This window comes from Ischnura elegans (assembly GCF_921293095.1).
Source record: "Ischnura elegans chromosome 13 unlocalized genomic scaffold, ioIscEleg1.1 SUPER_13_unloc_2, whole genome shotgun sequence".
NCBI lineage: Eukaryota > Metazoa > Arthropoda > Insecta > Odonata > Coenagrionidae > Ischnura > Ischnura elegans.
Genome location: NW_025791658.1, coordinates 4,206,961 through 4,230,256, shown reverse-complemented (window position 1 = coordinate 4,230,256; position 23,296 = coordinate 4,206,961). Strand labels below are relative to the sequence as shown.

Below are 23,296 nucleotides of genomic sequence, written 5' to 3'. Positions count from 1 at the left end.
AACCTTTACCTATTTTTTAACCTTGTAGTGTAGTAGCTGTATAACAACATCATACCTTAACCTATTTTTTGGACTTCGAAAATGGAAAATTTTAGAAGAAATACGAGAGGAAACTTAGAACATATTGAAGCCCTGAGAATGGTTTAAAATAAACGGGTTAGCAAACCTACACTCCAAGAACTATTTTAACATGAGATTTTTAAGGTTTTATGACGAAATTCACGGCTTTTTCCAGGTTTTAAGGTTTTCATGGTTGAGTGGGAACCCTGGCTAAGCAAGGCATGGGTGTATAGTCAACATGACCCATGAAAGTTTTAATGAAGAATCCATTCATTTGTTCATTACCTCCGTCAGCTTGGTCTCCAGGAAGACTATAATAATGGAAGATTTGAGGCAAGCAATACTATTAATATGCATAAAATGATAGCTATTTCGTGTGTACTTAGCGCAAGCTCACGTTTTATCATGACAGCATTTAAGTTTTATGATTAGGCTACACTGCGTTGCGATGCTTACCCAAGAAACGAATTTGCGCTGTATCGAAATGTGCTAAGCAAGGCATGGGTGTATAGTCAATATGACCTGCAAAAGTTTTAATGAAGGATTCATTTGTTCATTACCTCCTCCAGCTTGGTCTCCAGGAAGACTATAATAATGGAAGATTTGAGGCAAGCAATGCTATTAATATGCATAAAATGATAGCTATTTCGCGTGTACTTAGCGCAAGCTCACGTTTTATCATGACAGCATTTAAGTTTTATGATTAGGCTACACTGCGTTGCGATGCTTACCCAAGAAACGAATTTGCGCTGTATCGAAATGTGCTAAGCAAGGCATGGGTGTATAGTCAATATGACCCATGAAAGTTTTAATGAAGAATCCATTCATTTGTTCATTACCTCCTCCAGCTTGGTCTCCAGGAAGACTATAATAATGGAAGATTTGAGGCAAGCAATACTATTAATATGCATAAAATGATAGCTATTTCGTGTGTACTTAGCGCAAGCTCACGTTTTATCATGAGAGCATTTAAGTTTTTTGATTAGGCTACACTGCGTTGCGATGCTTACCCAAGGAACGAATTTGCGCTGTATCAAAATGTGCTAAGCAAGGCATGGGTGTATAGTCAACATGACCCATGAAAGTTTTAATGAAGGATTCATTTGTTCATTACCTCCTCCAGCTTGGTCTCCAGGAAGACTATAATAATGGAAGATTTGAGGCAAGCAATGCTATTAATATGCATAAAATGATAGCTATTTCGCGTGTACTTAGCGCAAGCTCACGTTTTATCATGAGAGCATTTAAGTTTTATGATTAGGCTACACTGCGTTGCGATGCTTACCCAAGGAACGAATTTGCGCTGTATCGAAATGTGCTAAGCAAGGCATGGGTGTATAGTCAATATGACCTGCAAAAGTTTTAATGAAGGATTCATTCATTCATTTGTTCATTACCTCCTCCAGCTTGGTCTCCAGGAAGACTATAATAATGGAAGATTTGAGGCAAGCAATGCTATTAATATGCATAAAATGATAGCTATTTCGCGTGTACTTAGCGCAAGCTCACGTTTTATCATGACAGCATTTAAGTTTTATGATTAGGCTACACTGCGTTGCGATGCTTACCCAAGAAACGAATTTGCGCTGTATCGAAATGTGCTAAGCAAGGCATGGGTGTATAGTCAACATGACCTGCAAAAGTTTTAATGAAGGATTCATTCATTCATTTGTTCATTACCTCCTCCAGCTTGGTCTCCAGGAAGACTATAATAATGGAAGATTTGAGGCAAGCAATACTATAAATATGCATAAAATGATAGCTATTTCGCGTGTACTTAGCGCAAGCTCACGTTTTATCATGAGAGCATTAAAGTTTTTTGATTAGGTTACACTGCGTTGCGATGCTTACCCAAGGAACGAATTTGCCCTGTATCGAAATGTGCTAAGCAAGGCATGGGTGTATAGTCAATATGACCTGCAAAAGTTTTAACGAAGGATTCATTTGTTCATTACCTCCTCCAGCTTGGTCTCCAGGAAGACTATAATAATGGAAGATTTGAGGCAAGCAATGCTATTAATATGCATAAAATGATAGCTATTTCGCGTGTACTTAGCGCAAGCTCACGTTTTATCATGACAGCATTTAAGTTTTATGATTAGGCTACACTGCGTTGCGATGCTTACCCAAGGAACGAATTTGCGCTGTATCGAAATGTGCTAAGCAAGGCATGGGTATATAGTCAACATGACCTGCAAAAGTTTTAATGAAGGATTCATTCATTCATTTGTTCATTACCTCCTCCAGCTTGGTCTCCAGGAAGACTATAATAATGGAAGATTTGAGGCAAGCAATGCTATTAATATGCATAAAATGATAGCTATTTCGTGTGTACTTAGTGCAAGCTCATGTTTTATCATGAGAGCATTAAAGTTTTTTTGATTAGGGTACACTGCGTTGCGATGTTTCCCCAAGGAACGAATTTGCACTGTATCGAAATGTGCTAAGCAAGGCATGGGTGTATAGTCAACATGACCTGCAAAAGTTTTAATGAAGGATTCATTCATTCATTACCTCCTCTAGCTTGGTCTCCAGGAAGCTGTCGATTGAGATTCCCCCATCCTCCTCCTCATCTTCATCTTCGCCTTCCATTTCTCCGTCCTTGTTGTTAATAATATCCTCCTCTTCCCCCTCCTCTGGCATCCAGTCCTCGTCTCCATCCTCCGGCACCCTCCCTTCAAACCCCCCACCACCGTCATCCACAAGCCCGTCGTCCTCTGAAAACTAAGAGGAGAGAATACAATCATTTTACCACAAGATATACCAATCAAAGCAGAAAATTTCCAGCATAACTCCCGGTTTTCTTTCACAGAGTAATAATGTTAGAAGTGATTACAGACGGTCCCTGACTTTCTTTACTATATTCGACAAAATCAAATTATTATTACTATTATTTTATCTTCCATATTATTTCTATTGTATAGATACCTTTTTCTCAACTTATACGCAACCAAACTCTACAAATGAGGTACCAAAATGCACGGAATTTATCGGAGAACATGCGATGGCATATCTTACTTCCTAAATATTGCCATTGTTGCCTAAAATTGGTTTTTAAATAAAAAAAACGGTAAATATTCCTGACGTTAATGGTGCAAAAACTGATACATTTGTTCATTTGCAACAATATCTCGCATTCTTTAAATAACTTTTATCAAAAATGCGGCTGATTCCACATTCAAGTCTCCTGTTGATACGTAAGTATGAGTCATCATGTGCGTTTAACAGAGGATAGTGTAATTACTTCCAATGTTGTGTTTAAAGTGGTCCTCTGACCTCAAATTGTACATGAACATTCCATTTAAATTTGTACCGTTAGACCCTGCCTTATTTTACATTTTAAAATTAGAAATGCGCCTATCCCTCTGTGGACCTGTACACTAGGGCGGATCGCAAAAATCGATTTTTTTCAAATCCATCAGGCCCAATGAAAAAAAGTTGTGGGACCGATCAAAAATAAGGCCTGAAAAATTTGAGACCTGTACGTGAACCCCTGACCCTCGCTCAAATGCAATTTAGGGGGGGAGGGTCAAAATTCGAAAAATATAATATTTTATGGTCATTCCCTATAGATTTTGCCGAGTTACTGCCCTTTTAGGGCAAAAATTTCGTGCATTTTGACGTAGGTATCTGCCACCGTTTAGCCACGAAATGCCTAATTTGAGTCCGCGTCCGCGAAGAAAATATTCCAACGCCCACGCAGCGTCGCGGATACCAGAGCCGCAGGCCGATCCCTTCCCCTCCACGCTCGCTTCTCCCCCTCCCACGCCTCTAATACAGCAAAATTCATCCCGCGCATGCTGCTAGGAGGGCATTCATCTTTGATAATATAAATAAGAAGATGGTAGAAGGTAAAAAACGATGCGTAGTGAGACGACTTGTCCCTTATTTAGCGCCTCGTCGGCGTTAAACAAATCGATGTTACCAACTTTTAGAGAAGTGATGAAATATTTTTAGATCTGCGCACGCAGGAAAGGAGACTACGGTCTATGAAGACGCCTCTCGAGTGGCTATCGGAAAAATTGTTCCCAGCCCAGCCCGGCCCAGGAGGGGAGAAATCTGATGGGACCGTAGGGGTGGTATGAACTATGGAGGTTTACGATGAAAAGAGGTTCACTACATAGAGGTTTTACTGTAAAAGGAAGAGTAATTGTCTGGGACATATGATGAGAGGTGATGGTATTTTGAAGGTACCCCTGGGGAAAAAGGTGGAAGGGTCAAAAACATTGACAATCCTATAAGGGCCGATGATTACCATTTGGTGAAATTTTTGGTCATAACTCATTAATACTTTAAAATTAACTACAAAATGCACAATGTAAACCTTTTTTTCTTACTGCATGTGTAGGCTTCGCGTAGTCATGGTCCAAACATATTTTCTCAGGGAAAAATTATTATCAATCACCATGGTTATGTTGTATAACCGGCTCAACTGAAAATAAAATTTTACGAGAGTAAACTAGTCATATACCTGCACTTATACTGGTATTGAATTTAATTATAGCCAACGTAAATTAATAGTTACAGTAATAAAGTATATTTTCAAGGATATTCCCACCAGTAAAGATGCTAACAGACACAACAGAGTTTATACATTAATAGAAGTATCGCCAATGATGGTGAAAATCTGATGACAATCGCTAGCGAAATACTAATGATTATGGTGGCATTTTTCATGTTGTACAACTAGCTCAGCTGAAAATAAAATTTTACGAGGGTGAAGTAGACATTTCCCTGCACATACATTGGTATTTAAGTTGATTCGAGCAAATGGGAATAAGCAAGTGTTGAAAAGGGTAGATGAGGACAGAACATTGATGGATGAAATAAATAAAAGGAAGGGTAACTAAGGCTGGGACGTGTGATGAGCAGGGATGGGAATCGAAACTATTTAACGAAAGTCAAAACCAGTAAAATTTCAATAGTTTCGTTCCCGGGAGCGAAACGTATAAACGAAACGAAATGGATTTAAACCTGGGGAGCTAAACTCAGGGTCGAAACGAAATCGGAGTCAGAACTACAGTGCAACCTCGATATAACGACACCCCACGGTACACTAATAAACACTCGCTATAGCGAATTGTCGCTTTACCGGAGGTGGAGCAAATAATAGCCAATATACCTGTTGCGAACAGATATACAGGAACAGGAGTGGTGCGGCGACAGATAAACATCTATCCGATAAACGTAAGCATAAATCCAGACGAAAGGCTATGTTTTTTTGCATCACTAAATTTCCTTACTCAAATAACGACTAACTATTGAAACAATTTATAAGCGCCGCACTGAATAAAAATCATGCAAAGCATTGTTTCGTCAATCATTATATTTATCGAATGACAGTTTACCACATAAATTTGAGACTGAGCACTCCATTAACTTCATTTCTAACAGATCGCTAGCAGTTACAGAGATTAAGGAGTCTTGATGAAAGTCTTCCGGCGGTGAAACCCTCGCTATGGCGAGAGCCAACACCGAAAGGGTCTCGTAAAAACGAATTTTTTAACACGCTTATTATAGGGTCAATTGACGGTGCATCGGCTATCTCTCGTTATGGCGGGGGTGTCGCTATAGCCCGTACTCGCTTTAACGAGGTTCCACTGTACTTCAATCGAAACTAAACTAAAACTCTGGGACGAAACGAAACGCAGATAATGTTTCGCACCGGAGGGACCACGTCCTTCACCTTCGAACGGTTTAGTTTCGACCAACACATCAAGTACGAAGTATGGTTGAATGAGGTTCGGCCTACCGCCATTAGATGCGTGGGGCACTCATATTTTTACCACTAACCGGAGAACGGTGAACGCAAACTGGACATTCGATTTTTAAGGTCAATCATTATAAGGTCTTATTATTTTTAAGGTCTCTTATCCCCCTCCACTCAACTTTTGGAATCAAAACTGAACTATGAGCAGCGGAGTTTCGATTAATTAAGTTTCATTTTCGGGAGTTAACACATTGCCTACCGGGGTAAGCTAATGTTTAGAATATATAACTTTACCCAATCAAACGTTAAGATGCATCAATAGGGTGGTTTCCTATTAATTTTTTATTGCCTTAATCGAAAGATTATTACTCCTGGAGTACGTATTTCACGCTTTTAGATTTTTAAATGACGACATCTATTTTTCGCGATTAAATGAAAAGTGAAAATTTTCAAGCGCGCGAAAACGCGACGCTCAAGCATGAATGCCGGGAAATATCTCCGTACGTCGTATTTCTGGTTCCCCCTCCCGCCCGGTGAGGTGACCTTGAGGCAAGGCTTAGCGCTGATACGTCGCAGGCTGCCAGCGGGTAGCTGAGTACCTTGCTGAAAGGTAGCGCTTGGCTTAAGAAAGGTTTATTAATACCTTATCAAACGAAGAAAACTTTCCGACCTTAGCCAGTTTTAATAGGTGATTATTAAGACATGTTTCCCTGAGCTCTGTGCCTCATGCATGCATTGGTAACCTCAGACGATGTATAACTCCTATCCTCTCGTGTAGAAACTAGGTCCCTGTGACGTCACGTGGAGTGGAATCGCATGGGCGCCAATCTGGCCTTTTTCAAATGAGGATAAAATTTGACCCTTGCCATTCGTCTAAACCGGTATTTCTAAAACCAAATAATTTGTGTATTATGAATAATACACAAATTATTTGGTTAACCCACTAATGGTGGGTAACGAATCGCAATCAATGCCTTTCGTTTTCTTTGATGAAGGAAACTACCCTATTCATTATGACTAACGAACAACAACTGAAAACGTACTAACGAATACGTATTGTACGCTTTAAAATTGTTTAGGTTGACGCGCCTAAATGACTAGAATCTTCGTCATCCGTTCGGAACGTTCGGGGAAAAAATGACGAGAATTCACGCCATCTGTTCGCAACGTGTTAAGTTTCGTCCTGGGTCGAAACTATAACTCCTTTGTGATTTCAATTTCGTACGGGAACGAAACTAGGCCTCGTATTTTCGTTTCTCTCCGGGTCAAAACGAAACATTATCGTTTCACTTGTCAACCCTGGTGATGAGAGGGAATGGCATTCCGGAGATAGCCTTGGAGGGAACGGTGGAAGGGATAAGAAGAAGGGGAAGGCTAAAGTCGATTGACAGTTTGAAGATGAGAAAGAACAGAGACTTCAAAGAGATAGCTAGAGACAGGAGGGAGTGGAGGTGGCATTGGCGCGAGGGACAAGCCGACGGACAGAACACCGCATGATATACCTGTACATGGGTAATATTGATGATCTTCACATGACGTGTCCCATGTTTGTATTGTGCAAATCGCTTGAAGCAGTTAATGTTGACAATGGGAGAAAAACAATGAGTGAAGTGATAATAGACAAAAAAACAATAATGGACAACCATTGTTGTTGACGACATGGAACAGAGAATTGATGAGAATGGTAGTGAAACGAGTGGCGTTCCGATATGCGCTTTGTCGCTCCCAAAATTTTCACTGAAAGGCCTTAAAAGTGTTTTGGATTGGTGATAACAAGATTTTGTAAAGTTACGATGAAACATAAACCTAACACCGTGGACAACAAATATATTTTTCATTATTTTTCACAAAATTCCATCAATGAAACAGACGAAGCAAGTAAAGAAAAAGCATGTAAAAAAAAAAAAGAAAACTTGTACGTACCTCGTTTGCGTTAGTGCTGCCCTCGCCCGCATCCCGATGCGCAAACCGCTTGCAGTCACTGAATTCCACCACTTCGCCGTGGCAGCCCTCACACAACCAGGCTGGCAGACCGTCATCCTCACACACCTGCAGGGGGAACAAAGGGACGCGGCGACATCAGAGACGTGTAAAGTATAACGCATTTGTCAACACATAGCAGTCAACTAATAACAACAATGTATGGTAATTTACATAAAACAGTCGATTCCGGTTAATTGGGACACATCACGACTTGTGCACTTTGCCCCGATTAAGCGGCTGCCCCAATTAGGGGAACTATCCTGTGTATGGGCATAAAACAAACATTGAAATGATGGAAAGAAGACTAAAGAATATTTATAATGCAACATAAGTTTATTAAACTATTAATTTGACTAATAAATCAGCGAGTTTAGGTTATTTTATTATCATTATATGTAGGGTCAACGAAGAATACTGCCTGTAGTGTGCAAAAGCCCTAAGTGTTAATGGCATGGGGTATAATGAAATTTTGCACTTACATTTAACCTGCAGAGGTCGTTGATTATTTCGTAGATGTGGACGCCTCGATGCTTCTGGTCGAAAATGTGTCCAAACATATTGCTCTGGTTGACGCACAGCCTGCACAGATTGTCCATACTCTTCACCTTGTCCTGCAGAAGACATAAAATTGAATGAATAGACTTTCACATCTTCAATAGGGTAGTTTCCTTCATCAAAGAAAACGAAAGGCATTGATTGCGATTCGTTACCCACCATTAGTGTATTCATAATACACAAATTATTTGGTTTTTGAAATACCGGTTTAGACGAATGGCAAGGGTCAAATTTTATCCTCATTTGAAAAAGGCCAGATTGGCGCCCATGCGATTCCACTCCGCATGACGTCACAGGGACCTAGTTTCTACACGAGAGGATAGGAGTTATGCATCGTCTGAGGTTACCAATGCAAGCATGAGGCACAGAGCTCAGGGAAACATGTCTTAATAATCACCTATTAAAACTGGCTAATGTCGGAAAGTTTTCTTCGTTTGATAAGGTATTAATAAACCTTTTTTAAGCCAAGCGTTACCGTTCAGCAAGGTACTCAGCTATCCGCTAGCATCCTGCGACGTATCAGAGCTAAGCCTCGCCTCAAGGTCACCTCACCGGGCGGGAGGGGGAACCAGAAATACGACGTACGGAGATATTTCCCGGCATTCATACTTAAGCGTCGCGTTTTCGCGCGCTTGAAAATTTTCACTTTTCATTTAATCGCGAAAAATAGATGTTGTCATTTAAAAATCTAAAAGAGCGAAATACGTACTCCAGGAGTAATAATCTTTCGATTAAGGCAATAAAAAAATAATAGGAAACCACCCTATTCCAAAATTACATCACATTTTCAAGCTAGTCATGAGCTCAACTTTAGGAGTTTGAAGAAAGTCACTTGGGGTGCACAAAAACATTCAAAACATTTGGTTTGAAATTGGTTTATCATTATAATTTATTTATTTTTCCAAATATAGTCCCCCCCTTATTTTGAGGCCACAGTTTCGAGAAAGATTTAAAAAATATGCTTGAATATAGTCCCTCCTTTACGTTTACCATGGGTATTTTTGAAAAAAAAGGGGGGGGAATATACTCAGATGAATACGGTATTTATTGAGATTAATGGGATAAACCCTTCCCATAAAATTGTGAATTACTGTAAGCACAAATAAAATATATAAGATAAAAAATATATTCAATCAATTTAAAGTAGTGTATGGGTTCAGTATATCGATACCATCAGGGAAGGCTGGATCAGTTAAAAGAAAAAACTCTACATTACTCAAAGCAGGTTTATTAGCCACGTTTGTGCTCTACAGCCACCAACCACACACTCTCTCGTAGCGTCTCCTTCTTGCATGCACGCCGTTCTATCTCCCTTCCCACCCCATCGCCCCGTGGTGCGTCCATTCTGTCGACGTTGCGTCGGTCCCACGCTTGAGGTGAGGTGAAGGCCGTATCACACTAGCGACTGCGACCGCCGCTGCGACCGCGATTTCTGCTGCGACTGCACCCCATCACACATTGCGGCCGACGCCACGGTCGCGCATGCGCACGTATGAACGTTTCTGCTTGTGGCTTGTTTGTTTACGAAAGCCCAAAGAATGGATGGAGGGCAGCAATTGTTGAAATTGTTCCTAAAATATGTTAAAACGTACTTCATTATTACTCACCTGTGTACTCGGGCCCAATATCCAATACACTGGGCTTCCATCTTCACTTTAAAAATCCGAAATTATCTCAGCGTTATCTCACAACCTTCTTGAACTTCCCTCGCTACGGTAACCAAAACAAACACGTCTTCCGCAAGCGCGCGAGAATGAAATAGAGCTCTCTGATTGGCTGCGACTGCGACTACGACTCAGAAGAATAGCCGGTTGGCTATTCTTCTGAGTCGCAGTCGCAGCGTCGACTCCCTTGCTCTGATTGGTCGACGGGCCAGTTGCAGCCAAAATCGCAGTTGCAGTCGCTAGTGTGATACGGCCTTGATGTGAGGAATGGGGAGGGAGGCGAGAAGCGAAGGAAGGACTGCCGACTTGGCTGCGCGAGGGCGGTGAGGTGGCATGATGTGGGAAAAGAGGAAGACAGTCCCTCATCCCACAATGCTTACAGTAGGAAAATTGCTCAAGCAGTTAACCCTTCCGAGACGGTTGAGTTCTCGTCTCAGCATGACTGCTGTACTGAGCCCAAAGGGAGTTTATATTTTTTGAGAAAGGAACAAATATTTATTTCACCAAATGACTGCACATACAAATGTATGACCGTGGTCCCTGACCACTAAGAGGAGTAATATAAGACTGTCATAAAAGGGGGAGAGCTAGGAAAGGTATTTATTCGGCATTCGTTTACTAGCATAGGATAATCTCCGACGAAAATTTGTCAAGAATTTATTATTAATATTATTTTATTTGCCCAGCGATCTAGTGCATTAAATAATGTCCCAGATATAAGGCACGTACATATAGATACCAAACAACAACAAACAGTATATTACCCTTTATACACATACATATTTACATTAAGGTGTTAAAGAGCATCATCCAGATATTCCTCAACTGAATGATACATTTTTCTTAGTAAGAATTTTTTCAACTTATTTTTAAACAAAATATCATCCTTAACATTTTTAATATCAGCAGGCAAATTATTAAAAGGTTTTACGCCCATTTCTCTGTGACCCCTTATAGCAACATTTGTTCGTACAAAATTATGATGTATATCACTATGTGATTTAGTATAATGACTATGTACATTATTACTCAAAGTATAATTCTTTAGGTTGTTCTTAACATACATAATAGTTAACAATATATATACACACGGAATCGTGAGGATAAGGATGTCATTAAATATTGGTCTGCTGGGAGATTTGTAACCTTTATGTGCAATGATTCTCATGGCACGTTTTAGTAAACGAAAAATTTTGATAAAATGCTGACTTGAAGAAACGTCCAGATGCATATTTTTGTCTTCCGTAGGGAAAAGGTTAAGAATACATATCCTCTGGTGCAACATGGAGAATATGACATTCGAGCCTGACTATATTTCTGAGTACAATGAAACTTGGATGATTCGAACATCAACGGACCAGTTGGAAACTTCGAATTATCCATAAATTTGAATTAAAGAAATCCTTAATAAACATAGGTCAAAAAAATAAAATTCATATTTCCAAACAAAAATCTTTGTTAAATTGACACTCAAACAATAATGCTTTGATAAACACTGATTAACAAGATTAAAGTAGCCTTAAAGCAGGAATATTTACTTAAACCAACTATGAAGTAAAGTTTAGTAACAATTTTAGTAGTAGTAGTAGTGTTTGGATTTAGGGTGCGTCGACGGCAAGGTCATTTTGCACCACTACTGTGTGATTTAATTACAAAAGTTATGTATATAGTAATCCACTGCATCTGATGTCTTCGTTCAAAGTGTACATAATTAGACTTTATTAAAAATGTTTATTTCTCTGAGAAACCAAAATGTACAGATTAAGTTGGTAGGGTGGTCTCCTAAAAGGGTTTTTAGGTCTCCCCCTAGATTATTTCGTCTTCGCGCTTCGCGGTACTTAACACAATCTAGCATGATGTGTCTAATACTTAATGGACACTTTCAATCCTCACATTGGGGAGGTTCATTCTCTTCAGTAAAGAGATATGCATGGGTCAGGGGGCTGTGCCCTATCCTCAATCGTGTAAGTACTACTTCCTCTCTCCGATTACTACGAGCTGAGGAGGGCCACGCTGCCACCATGTCCTTGATGCCACGGAGCTTGCTTTATTTAGAATCCTCCACGACTCCCTCCATTTTTCAAATACCGCATTTCTTAGTAACAATTTTATTCTAACCTTAAAATGTCCTCAGCAACAACTGAAATGCTGTGTACAGCCAACTTAACTCATAATCATATTTAGAAACGTTTAGAGTCTACAATGACCTTGGAGGCTTTGTGTGGTAGCTGCCCAGGATTGGAACGGTCTACACGGCAGGCAGGACAGGAAAGGTGATTCATCAAACTATGCTGGCACGTATTTTGTCCAACACAAACCTTTTGACAATAGCGTAAGTAAAGCATATGAGCAGATTTGATTCAGTGGGCGATTTTTGAGCGTTTGCACAGTGGAGGTATTGATTTGTTAAAAGAAGGTTTAAGGCTCATTTCACACGTGCAGTCCGTGCTCCGCGCTACGTGCACGGATAAGGTTCCACTGATGTTAATGGAAGCTGATGCCAAATGGGTGCTAAATTTAAAAAATGATACGGGTTTACAGGAAAATTTTTACTATCTTCGCTCATTTGATTTAGGTTTTACAGGGGCACAAATATGGTAGTTTTGAATAATTTGACTGGCGCACTGAATTTTTGTGTGCCTCATTGACTTCAAACACTCATATCTTGGAAAATACGAGCAAGGGGTCTTTAATATTTTGGATTTTTCTTAACTAAGGTTGAAACTAACAACAGGGAAAAAATGATCAAAATCTGAGATGGTGGGCATGGGATCCCCCAAAAATTGGTTGAGTTGACATGGAACGACCCTGGAGATAGTGCGAGTGGGTCTATTCGCCATGAATAGTTCATTAGCTTGTATTCAATGGCCTTCCATTTTTGGAGTGGGCATGCGAAAATAATTGATAAACTTATAGTAAAACTTCGATTTTACACACTTTGATTTTGCATCAAGTCTTGTTTTTACGCGGTGACATGTAAGTCCGGCCGAACAGCATAGGGAAATGCAATGGCGAAACTTCGATTTTACGTCTTTTCTTGATTTTACCCAGTTTTTTGATTTTGCACCGCAAAATCTCAGCCCCAAGGAGGCTGCTAATTTTGATTTCGCAGTTGTCTTTTGACTTCGCGCAGAACAAACTCAATATTGATGATAATTCTGACCTCAAATTCATCTACTTATCATCTAGTCTCTCAAAGAATAACGCATGCCTACAGAAATGTTCAATATACTGAATCAAAACATAGGTATCGCATTACAATGAGCATCCAATAAAGCGAGACTGATAGCAGTGACAGAGCTAACCATTTACAAACCATGTTGCTTCAAATCATGTCCCCACATAATTACTTCATATGTTCCGTATGGTAATCGCGTATGATTGCGTTGGAGACAATTTTCGTTACGCGATGTGGCATTTTTTAGTGTTCCCCCCCCCTAAATTTCTGGTACACCCCCCCAGAAATTCCTCCGAACTTCCTCCGAACTTATCCGCAGAACTTCTCCCGTTAAGGACTTTTCGCACTAAGGTTTTTCGCGCAAAGGATTTTCGCGCAAAGGCCCTTTCCACAAAGGCCCTGTTTCGCAAAATCCTGTCTCCGGAAAATCCTGCCTCCGGAAAACCTGCATCCGGAAACCAGCATCCGAAACAAGCACCCGCAACCAGCCCCGAACCCAGCCTACCTGTAATGCAAGACTTATATAGGACTACTGCGGAGGAATACTTACTCCTTGGCAAGCAAGGGGAAATCAGTGCTAAGTCCCTAGTATGCACTTTGGAGTGAGAAGTTTTACCATAGTCCTATCACAACTCTCTCTCCCTCCAACACCTCACCCCACTATGTCTCTCCCCTCCTTGTGTTCCAATGAATATCCCTCTGATTCAACTGATGTCTCCAACCCAGAAGTTTGAGGGGAAAATTCTGGCTGGTATGCTGTTCACTCCAACCCAGGGACGATGTTTTGCGGAGCAGCCTGTCAACAGGGGCAGTGACGCAGCGGATAGAACATTGGGCTGACTACCCCTCCGCTCCTTGGAAAAACCCCTCCCCTCAATCCTGTCACGTCGTGCAATAACCAAGTTCTCTTCTGCTCGGGCCCTGGTCGTGGACGCATGGCTAGTGGGACATGGCCCATTTAGAAAAATTATAATGCTGGTATTTAGTTGGTAATGTTTCCTATGGGATCATTAATTACTATCATTGTTTTCTGTAATATTTCTGATTTTGAATACTCTACTTCAAATAGATATTGAACGAAAATATTCGTAAATTTTTTGGCAATTTTTTTCTTGTGAGCTGATTTCTTGTTTGTGGAGTCTTTCCCTGATCCAGATTGTGACCGACGGTTGGAGTTTTCCCTATGTCTGGGCTTACGTGAACAATCAACCAGATTCAACTACGTAATGCCACAGCACATTCAGAGATTAGTGAAGGCTACATTGAAAACACTAATTCATTAGAGGCAGTTGTGAATAAAATATTCGTGAAGGATTTGCAACAAAGTGAAATCCAAGATTTTTTCCCCTAAAATGAGTGATTGCATAAAAAAAGAACTTTTTAAATATGTATATCCCCAAATATCAGATCTTTACAGAAGTGTTTGACTGAGTGTTCTAACAATAAAGGGCAATTTTTATCCTGAAAACTATACTCCTCCTCAATACCAACTCTTGATTTTACACACTTTAAATTTACACAGTGGCCATATTATGGTCCCTGCAACTACGAAAGTTTTACTGTATATTCATTAGTATTACGTAAATATGGTCACTATAGCAGCTTTTAATGTTCTTCGTGCCACAATAGGGGGCACCCAAAACCTCCTTCGACGGGCACTTTTTCTTCTGTTTTCTTCTAACCTGGTATACAGCAATTGCTAGAATTGCACCGGTCAGTATGACATTCTTCCACCTTAGCAAGCTAGACATGGCTGATACTGTGCAGGATGCGGTCGGTTTTCATCCACGCCCAAGTTGGGGGGTTTTGGGGGATAAACCCCCCCCCCCCCCCAAGAGCTCAGAGAAATTTTTAAGTTTAATCCAAGTTGGGGGGTTTTGGGGGATAAACCCCCCCCCCCCCAAGAGCTCAGAGAAATTTTTAAGTTTAATCCATTTTACTTAATTGGATTGATATTACTAATAGAATAGTGTAATGATTAATAAGATATCCCTCAGAAAGCCGTAAAATTCACCATTTTGACCATTTATCTTAAAATTCAGCTATTTATTAATCTCAGCACCTACTGCTTATCCTGGTGGGTATTCCATACCCCCACACACCCCGGTATTAAGGTCTGTTCACTTTATCTTTGCGGGTGAGCTGGTGTGGCTTAACCGAGTTGGGGTGAGAGGAGGGAAAGTTTATCTACACGTGACTTTCCCTCTGCCAATCAGCAGACAGTAGGCGTGGTCTAGCACTTCGGAACGTCAGTCCGCGTCAGTCGCTCTCAGACCTCCGTCGTGTCAACTTCGTAAATCTGCTAGCTGTGTTGCCAAATCCTTTTCCCTTGCACTCCCCGTTTATAAGAATGTTACGCCTATGTATGCCTTTCACCAGCGGTCTCGCATTTAGCGGACAATATCCTGGCTTCTGAGATGGGATTATTCTCAATACATTGTATGCATTGTTTCGCCGCCGGGCCCAAAATATCTGTGGCCACGTGTGAGTCACACCTTTTCAGTGAGACACAAGGGCGGCTATGTACATTTGGCAACGTTAAGGTCGCTCCTGCTCTCTCTCTCGGTACTACCCCTTCCCCTTCAGCGAGGCCCCTCCCCCTTCAGCGAGGCCCTCCGAGAGTGTCTGGGATCTCACGAAAGTTGACCCGCAGAGATAAAATGAACAGATAATAGTTGCACCTAAACCCCCCCAGCCTCAATTCCTGACTGCGCCCCTGGTTACTTGGCTTACCTGGATATCACACAATTTATACCACTTCTTTTTTTACGAAGCACGACCCAGGTGTCAATGAATTATCATCATCTTCGGGCACAAATTATGATTTGTTTATCATATTATTGTTACCTACTTAATTGACGAATATTAAAATGGACTCCAGAATAGGGGAAGAGGATGGGTGAAGATATTCATTGATAAGAGTATTGCTAGCTGCGTCCAAGTGAAACGGGCCTAAATGTACAAAAATACGATAAATGGAGAAGGTCAGACTTTACCTCACTTAGCTTCTTCTTGATGCTGGTGAGGGCGACGTGGCTTTGGTTGGACGTGCTCCTAAACCTCTGGAACCTCAATACACTCTGGAAGCAAGAGTCACACACATGCTCAGCTAGCCCATCCCGCGGGACAATCTGGAACAAGAGAGAAACATTTATGTATTTATTTAATCAAAAAACAGCACGAGTCCAATTACAGAGGACTACAATAACAGGAGGAACAATTTCATAAAATTAATCAACGTAACCAATAATTAACAAAAAATATTCAACAGTATTTACAAATAAATAACAAAGAAAAGTAAATTTCATCGGGTGGTGAGAGGAATAGGGGGAAAATTACGATAGCGATGGTGCAAGTTGGGTGAGGGGTGATAAAAAAGGATGAAAATTTGGAACACATTTGGCATAGGAGTTAATGGAAGAAGGGATGTCTGAATAGAAAAGAGCGTTTAGAGACAGAAAGGCGAAACAATGGAATAGGTCACTCGACCTCGTCATGTCGTCATGTGCGAAGGAACACGAGGCGGAAAAAAAGAAAGGTCAGATGATCTGTATTTGCCATTAATGATATTTAAGAAGAGTCTCCGGTCATAGAGGATACGGCGATCAGCTAAAGTAGCAATGCCAAGAGAGGAACTAATCCTATTGAGGGAGAAGTTACGAAAAGGCAAGTGGTGGTAGCGGACAATAGAAAGGAAAAAATTCAATGGGCGTTCCAGGAGCTTTGATGAAGAAGGTGGGGCCGTAGACCAGATTTGGCTGCAGTATTCTAGGACCGGAGAGACACAGGAAAAGGAAGAAGGTGCATATAGCATTAAATCCAACACCTCACTGTGGCGATACATCATACCCACCAAAGTCATAACACGGGTGGAAATGGATTTAATGTGCTCGCGAAAGAGCAGCTTAGAGTCAAAAATAACCCCTAAATCCTTCTGAGAGGTGACTGAAGAAATAGATAATCGGTAATTTATACTCAGGATAGACTTGCGTAGGGTGAATGGCAGAATGGTAGACTTGGCTGGATTAATTTTCAGACTCCAAATCTCAGACCATTGGTCTAAGGCAGCGGTTCCCAAACTTTTTCTTTCTGCGACCCATTTTAGCCCATACGTTTTAGCCGCGACCCCCTAAAAATGGTTGTCTAAGTTTAAGTACATAGTTCACTTTATTATTCGCACATCTCGCGACCCCTTTCCGAACGGCCCGCGACCCCCCTGGGGGTCGCAACCCCCAGTTTGGGAACCGCTGGTCTAAGGCATCAAGAGCCTTATGCAGAACAAGGCAGACTTTCGGGGAATACGACAATGAGGTGGTTTCCCATTACTTTTTTATTGCCTGAATTACTACTCCTGGAGCAAAAAAAGAAAGGTGGTCAGATGATCTGCAAAGGAATTGCAAATTCTACCGATTCCTTGTGTGTTATTATTATTATGCTAAGGGCGGTTTTTTAAAAGGCATAAATATTTTCGTCACCACCAAGGGATTCGTCTGAGACGTGAGAATAAGCATCCCTTTAAGGATGTGCATGACAGTCGCATAAAATTTTTGGAAGGATTTTTACAGTAACTAAATGCATGGCGATTTTCCAGCTTTGCTAAATTTGGGTTGACTAAGGACACAACGGCATCCCTTTATCATTCTACTAAGGCAGTAGTGGAGATAATTAAATTTTCACTGACAGACATTATTATTTTCACTGACAGACAGCAGATTATGTCTTGACGGGTAAATTCCAAACAGAGAATTTAGAAAGGCGCTTTGGGACTTGCCGACAACTTTCTGAAGGAAATTATAAATGTTTCCATGGTACAAATCCTGGAGGCTGAAAAGAAAATCAGGGTTAAGGGTCTCCTAGGTCTCCGTTCAGCTAGGTATGGTGAAATTAACTTACACAGCAATGTGCTAGGAGAGGATATATACCCTGTGAGTGAAAGTAGTGATTTCACTCCATTTCACCCCATTGTGAGAGAAAATGACAGTTGCACAGATGTGGAACTAAATGTGGCTGTGTTTATTATTATTATTCTAAGGGCGTTTTTCTAAAGGTATATATTTCCGTCACCACATTGTTTTGTTCATCAATATATCATCATTATTCTTTCGTTTCATTCATTCATTTTCTTTCATTCAACGCCTTCCCCATCGCCCCACCACTCTCCGAGGGGAAGGGCCGCGCACAGGGGAGGTCCGCCGAAGGGGCTGGTTACCACAACCTTGGACCCCATCCCTCCGCGCATGAGGCCCCCCCCTCTGAGTCGTGATGCCCCAGGAAGGCTCCGCCCTTCTTGTTATGCTCTTTCTTCTATGGCTCCGTCCTCATGTTCAGTATCAGGTCTCCAGCTTCCGTGTCTGCCACCTCACACAGGACACCGCCCTGACACCACATGTCAACGAAGGATTTCATATTACCCATGAACTTGTGGTAATGGTATTCACTGGTGATCCTGCCTTCGATTCTTTTTTTAAAATTTCCTTTTGGTGTATATTTTATTTACTATTACGTACGTAAAAAATAACTTTCATAATTTCATTATGAATAGTGTTCTTCATAATTACCCCACTAGGTCACAAAGTGACTTGCATTACCATTTTGTACGCAATAAGGTAGCTAAAATGGGCCCAGAGGAAATGGGCATCAAATGTTTAAGAAACTACCCACATGTATGAAAAATGTGAACAACATCAATTTGTTTAAGTGTAAATTAAAAAGGCTATTACTGAACGATATGTATTACTCTGTAGACGATTACCTTAATAAGGGCTTTTAAACCTATGCAAATAGATTTTGAGAACAGATATTTATCCTCTTTGAATTGTAGTATATCTAATAGTGGAAATTTTCCCTCTTGCTCACTTCTGTGGTAGACTTCGACTAGATCGGTTGGCGATGGAGGGAAGGCAGTTTAGCTGCTGTTACCCATGCAACTTTGCAGCATATCTGTTGTACTTGCACCTTATTATCGCGTTTCCTGTCCATTGTAAGAGATTCGGACCATATTCTACCGCGATGGAAGCCACCTAATCATCATGTGAATGCAGGTAAGACTTTAGGTTGTTTAAAATTCGTAACACTACACTTGAAAGTTCTTCTTACTCTTTCGTTGATCACAGAAACGTTTCAGCTTTGAGTATTGTGGCTTTGAAGTAGGTTCACAGTGTAGATTATCTCTTTATTTATTTTACAAAAAGTGACATCGTTAGTTTATAATATCCTAATACGGTGGTTTCCTATTATTTTTTCATAGCCTAAATCGAAAGACTATTACTCCTGGAGTATGCATTTCACGCTTCTAGATTTTAAATGACGATATCTATTTTTCACCATTTAATGAAAACTGAAAAGTTTCAAGCACGCGAAAACGCGACGGCTAAGTATGAATGCTGGGAAAACTCCGTGTGACGTCGCCCTGGTTCCCGCTGTTGCCAGGTGAGGTGACCTTGGGGCAAGGCTTTGAGTGCTGATACGATGAAGGATGCTAGCAGGTAGCAGAGGACCCTGCTAGCAGGTAGTGCTTGGCTTAAATAAGGATTATTAATACCTTATCAAATGAAGAAAACTTTCCAACCAAAGGCAGTTTTAATAGGTGATTATTAAGAGAGAAGGGATGTATCCGCGTCCAATTCCCCCCTCACTAAGCCACTGCCATAAATATGAATGCATTATGTATGGAGACAGGGAAAAAAGGTGGAAGGAGGACTCCGGTCACAACTGTAGAATAATGACACATGGGAAGAACCGCACAAAACGGGAAGGCACAGGGGGGGGCAGGGTAAATTGGGAGACTGCGTGTCGTCAGAAATGGAGAGGTGGGAGTAAGTAGCGAAGCAAGGAAGAGGCGGGGGAGAGCAAAACCTCCTTAAATTGTTGTGGAGGGGATCAAAATTTGGGCAATTTGATGTATTGGAGATTCACAATAGAGAGGTTTAAGTTGATTTGCACCAGTTTTTCATATCCTTTGGAAATGAAAGGCATTACTCTCTTTTAAACCATTATATGTATTTATGCGTTTAAACAAACATGCATGCATTAGTTAACATGTATTTATAAATTAATGATAACAATAAGAGAGCGCTATTGCGTGATTTTTACCATGATTAGAGAGAAAACGATGTGATCTCTCTTAATTCAACAGTCACTTAAAATGATTAGGATAGTTGGATACTTTTTCTCTTATTTCCTGTTAGGTATGCTCTCATATGGAAAAAATGGCCACAACTAATGTTTAACGTGAAAATTACATGTAAAAGAAAAAAAAAATAATAATAATAATATCTTTATTGTTCTATGGGTCAATCATGTGACATAGAACATTGTCAGGGAGAACATCAAAACATACATGTTGTCATAAACTATCAGACAAAAATTCATTTACATTATAATAACCCTTAGGCTGTAAAAATTTTTTAAATTCTGTCTTAAAGACATTAATATTTGAAATATGTTTTATACTCGTAGGCAATTTGTTAAAAATAAGCGAGGCAGAGTGATGTGGACCTCTTTTGGCACATAATTGTTGTAAAATATGTATATTTTCACTCCCACGGGTCAGATAGGCATGAACCGAGGAGTTTGGTAAAAATAAGGTAGGGTTCTTTTTTACAAATAGTGCACAGTAAAAAATGTACATACTTGGTAGTGTCATTATATTATATTTTAGAAATAATGGCTTTCCAGGAGACCTGATGGACACATTTGCCATAACTTTCAAGGCTCTTTTTTGCATAGAGAATGCTCTAGCAGCAGCACTTGTGTTTCCCCATAAAACTACACAATAAGCCAAGTGAGAATGAATTTTGGCATAATATATCAATTTCAGTATTTCTAATGAAGTAGTTGGAGCCAATTTGCGAATCATATATATTCCCGTTTCCATTTTGCTAACTAAATCCTCAATATGATATTGCCAATCAAGGTTTTCAGTTAATTTCAACCCTAAAAATTTTGTAGAGCTAGACTGCTGAATGGCTGTTGATGAATTAGTCTTAAGTAGAGGACTCGTTTCTGGAGGACTAATTTTGTGATGGAAATTTAAAACCCAATTTTTAAAATAAGCGTGAAACATTTATTGCTGAAAATGTCATTCCTTGTAGGTAATTGCGGCTGCATTAATGGTCTCTAGTTGTCTCGCTACGATTTTCAGAGGTAATTAGGCTGTCTTGGGGGTGTCTCCTTGGTATGATAAGTGGAGATTTTACGAGATAAAGAGGTTCACTACAAATAGGTTTGCCTATAAATTTACATGTAAATATGATGGGACCGTAAAGGTGGTATGAAGTATGGAGGTTTATGATGTAAAGAGGTTCTCTACATAGAGGTTTTAATGTACTCACATTCAACTCGTAGATGTCATTGATTGTCTTGTACAGGGGCACTCCTGGTTCATGATCTGCAAATATCTTCCTCGCAGATCGACATGCACCAAAACAAGTCCGACACGAAACAACCATATCGTCAGGCAACCGATTACTTGATACCTGAAGAGTAAGAACCAACATTAACATTTGCAAACCACATTCATCCTCAAATCTTACGACATGCAAGAGACCACTTCTGCCTTACATGCACGTTTGTTTATTGATTTCCTCATTTTGTCAATAAAATAGAAAGCATCAAAATATAGTGGGTTCCGGTTAATTGGGACATATCGGGACTTGTGCACTTTGCCCCAATTAAGCAGCTGCCCCAATTAGGCGAACTATCCTGCATATGGGCATAAACAAACGTTGAAATGATGGAAAGAAGACAAAAGAATGTTTATAATGCAATCTAAGTTTAATAAACTATTAATTTGATTAATAAATGAGCGAGTTCTGTCAATTTATTATTATATTTAAGAATTATAACATTTTTGTTTAAAATATTTTTCACAGCCTCAGGCGACGCTGAATGAATGTCTTTTACTAAGTCCTATTAAAGAAAAGTCCTATCCTCTTGCGGATAGTATAACAACAAGAGCTTTCAAAATAGGGCAAGAATAGGAACATTTGTGAAAAATAAGATTAAATCAAAAGAGGAAAATATTAAGAAATAATATTCTGAAAACAAAAAATTTTAATTTCGTCGCGAGTATAGAGTCTATGTCGCCGACTCATGTCCCAATAAAGCGGCATGCTGTCCCAATTAAGCAGAGAATACTCTGGGATATTCCTTTCTATTGGGTTCTGTTCTTCAAGATCTGCCCCAATTAAGCAGCTGCCCCAAGTAACCGGTGGACCCATTAAACAGAATCTACTGTACTATTATTTAGGGATGGACGGATCCAGGATTTTTTTCGGATCCGGATTTAGAACGGATCCTTGATATTTTCGGAGCTGGATCTTTCGGATCGGATATTTTCGGATCCAAATGCATTTTCAAATTCCTGACGCTGAGATTCCCCCAACGATTGTTCAATCATTTCGGAAGAGTCACGCTATGTGACATTCGTATTTGGCCTTTTTTTATTTCCCACAGCTGAAATTCTCCTACGTAACCTCAGTGAGAGCTTTCAAAGAAAACGGTTCATGAGTACGACAAGAATTGCATGCGATGGCACATTCGACGATAGAATCGGAACTCTTTCCACTCTTACGAGGGTGTTGCATTCTCTGAAGGTATTATTTAAAATTTCGGATCCAGATCCGATGTCTTCCGCGACTTTGGATCTGAGGTATCCGATCCGACCATCCCTAATAAAAGTATATCCTATACGTATTCCTATATAAGATCGGGACGAGAAAGTTTCCAAATGCCAGTGAACTGAGGGTTACAGAATATTATTTCACAAAAACTCATTTTCGAAGGTCTATTCGTATTTTACTTTGAGTACTCCTGCATAAAGCCGTTCAAGATGTTTTTTTATCCGCAGTTGTCGATCCGCAATACGATAGAAATGATGCTAGTACAATGAATTATTTACGAAGCCCGCGACCGCAAATATTGCAATGGCGTATTTTGGATTCGACTACTATGAAGAAATGCTGCGCTTTAATGGGTCGACAAAAGTCGCAACTCGCGGCGTTATGGTAGAGAGATCTAAATTTCATGATGAAGCTATAATTGGCGCTGTTAACTTAAATTTATAATAGTAATGGTCAAATCTATCGAATTCTTAATTTTTCAGTGTATACCTCGCGAATACATGAACTCTATTTCAAATATTGA

General features: G+C 40.2%; 1 protein-coding gene across 4 annotated transcripts in view; it reads right to left on the bottom strand.

Annotated features, from left to right (window-relative positions):
• LOC124172657 overlaps window positions 1–23,296 on the bottom strand; it is a 115,993-nt gene that overhangs the window by 20,452 nt on the left and 72,245 nt on the right. For all 4 annotated transcript variants that reach the window (XM_046552107.1, XM_046552110.1, XM_046552108.1 and 1 more), the window contains 5 exons: window positions 21,484–21,627; window positions 16,147–16,281; window positions 8,233–8,364; window positions 7,694–7,819; window positions 2,575–2,784 (listed from right to left, as the gene is read on the bottom strand). In XM_046552107.1, coding sequence (XP_046408063.1) covers window positions 2,575–2,784; window positions 7,694–7,819; window positions 8,233–8,364; window positions 16,147–16,281; window positions 21,484–21,627 — 747 coding nt within the window. The remainder of the gene's footprint in view (window positions 1–2,574; window positions 2,785–7,693; window positions 7,820–8,232; window positions 8,365–16,146; window positions 16,282–21,483; window positions 21,628–23,296) is intronic.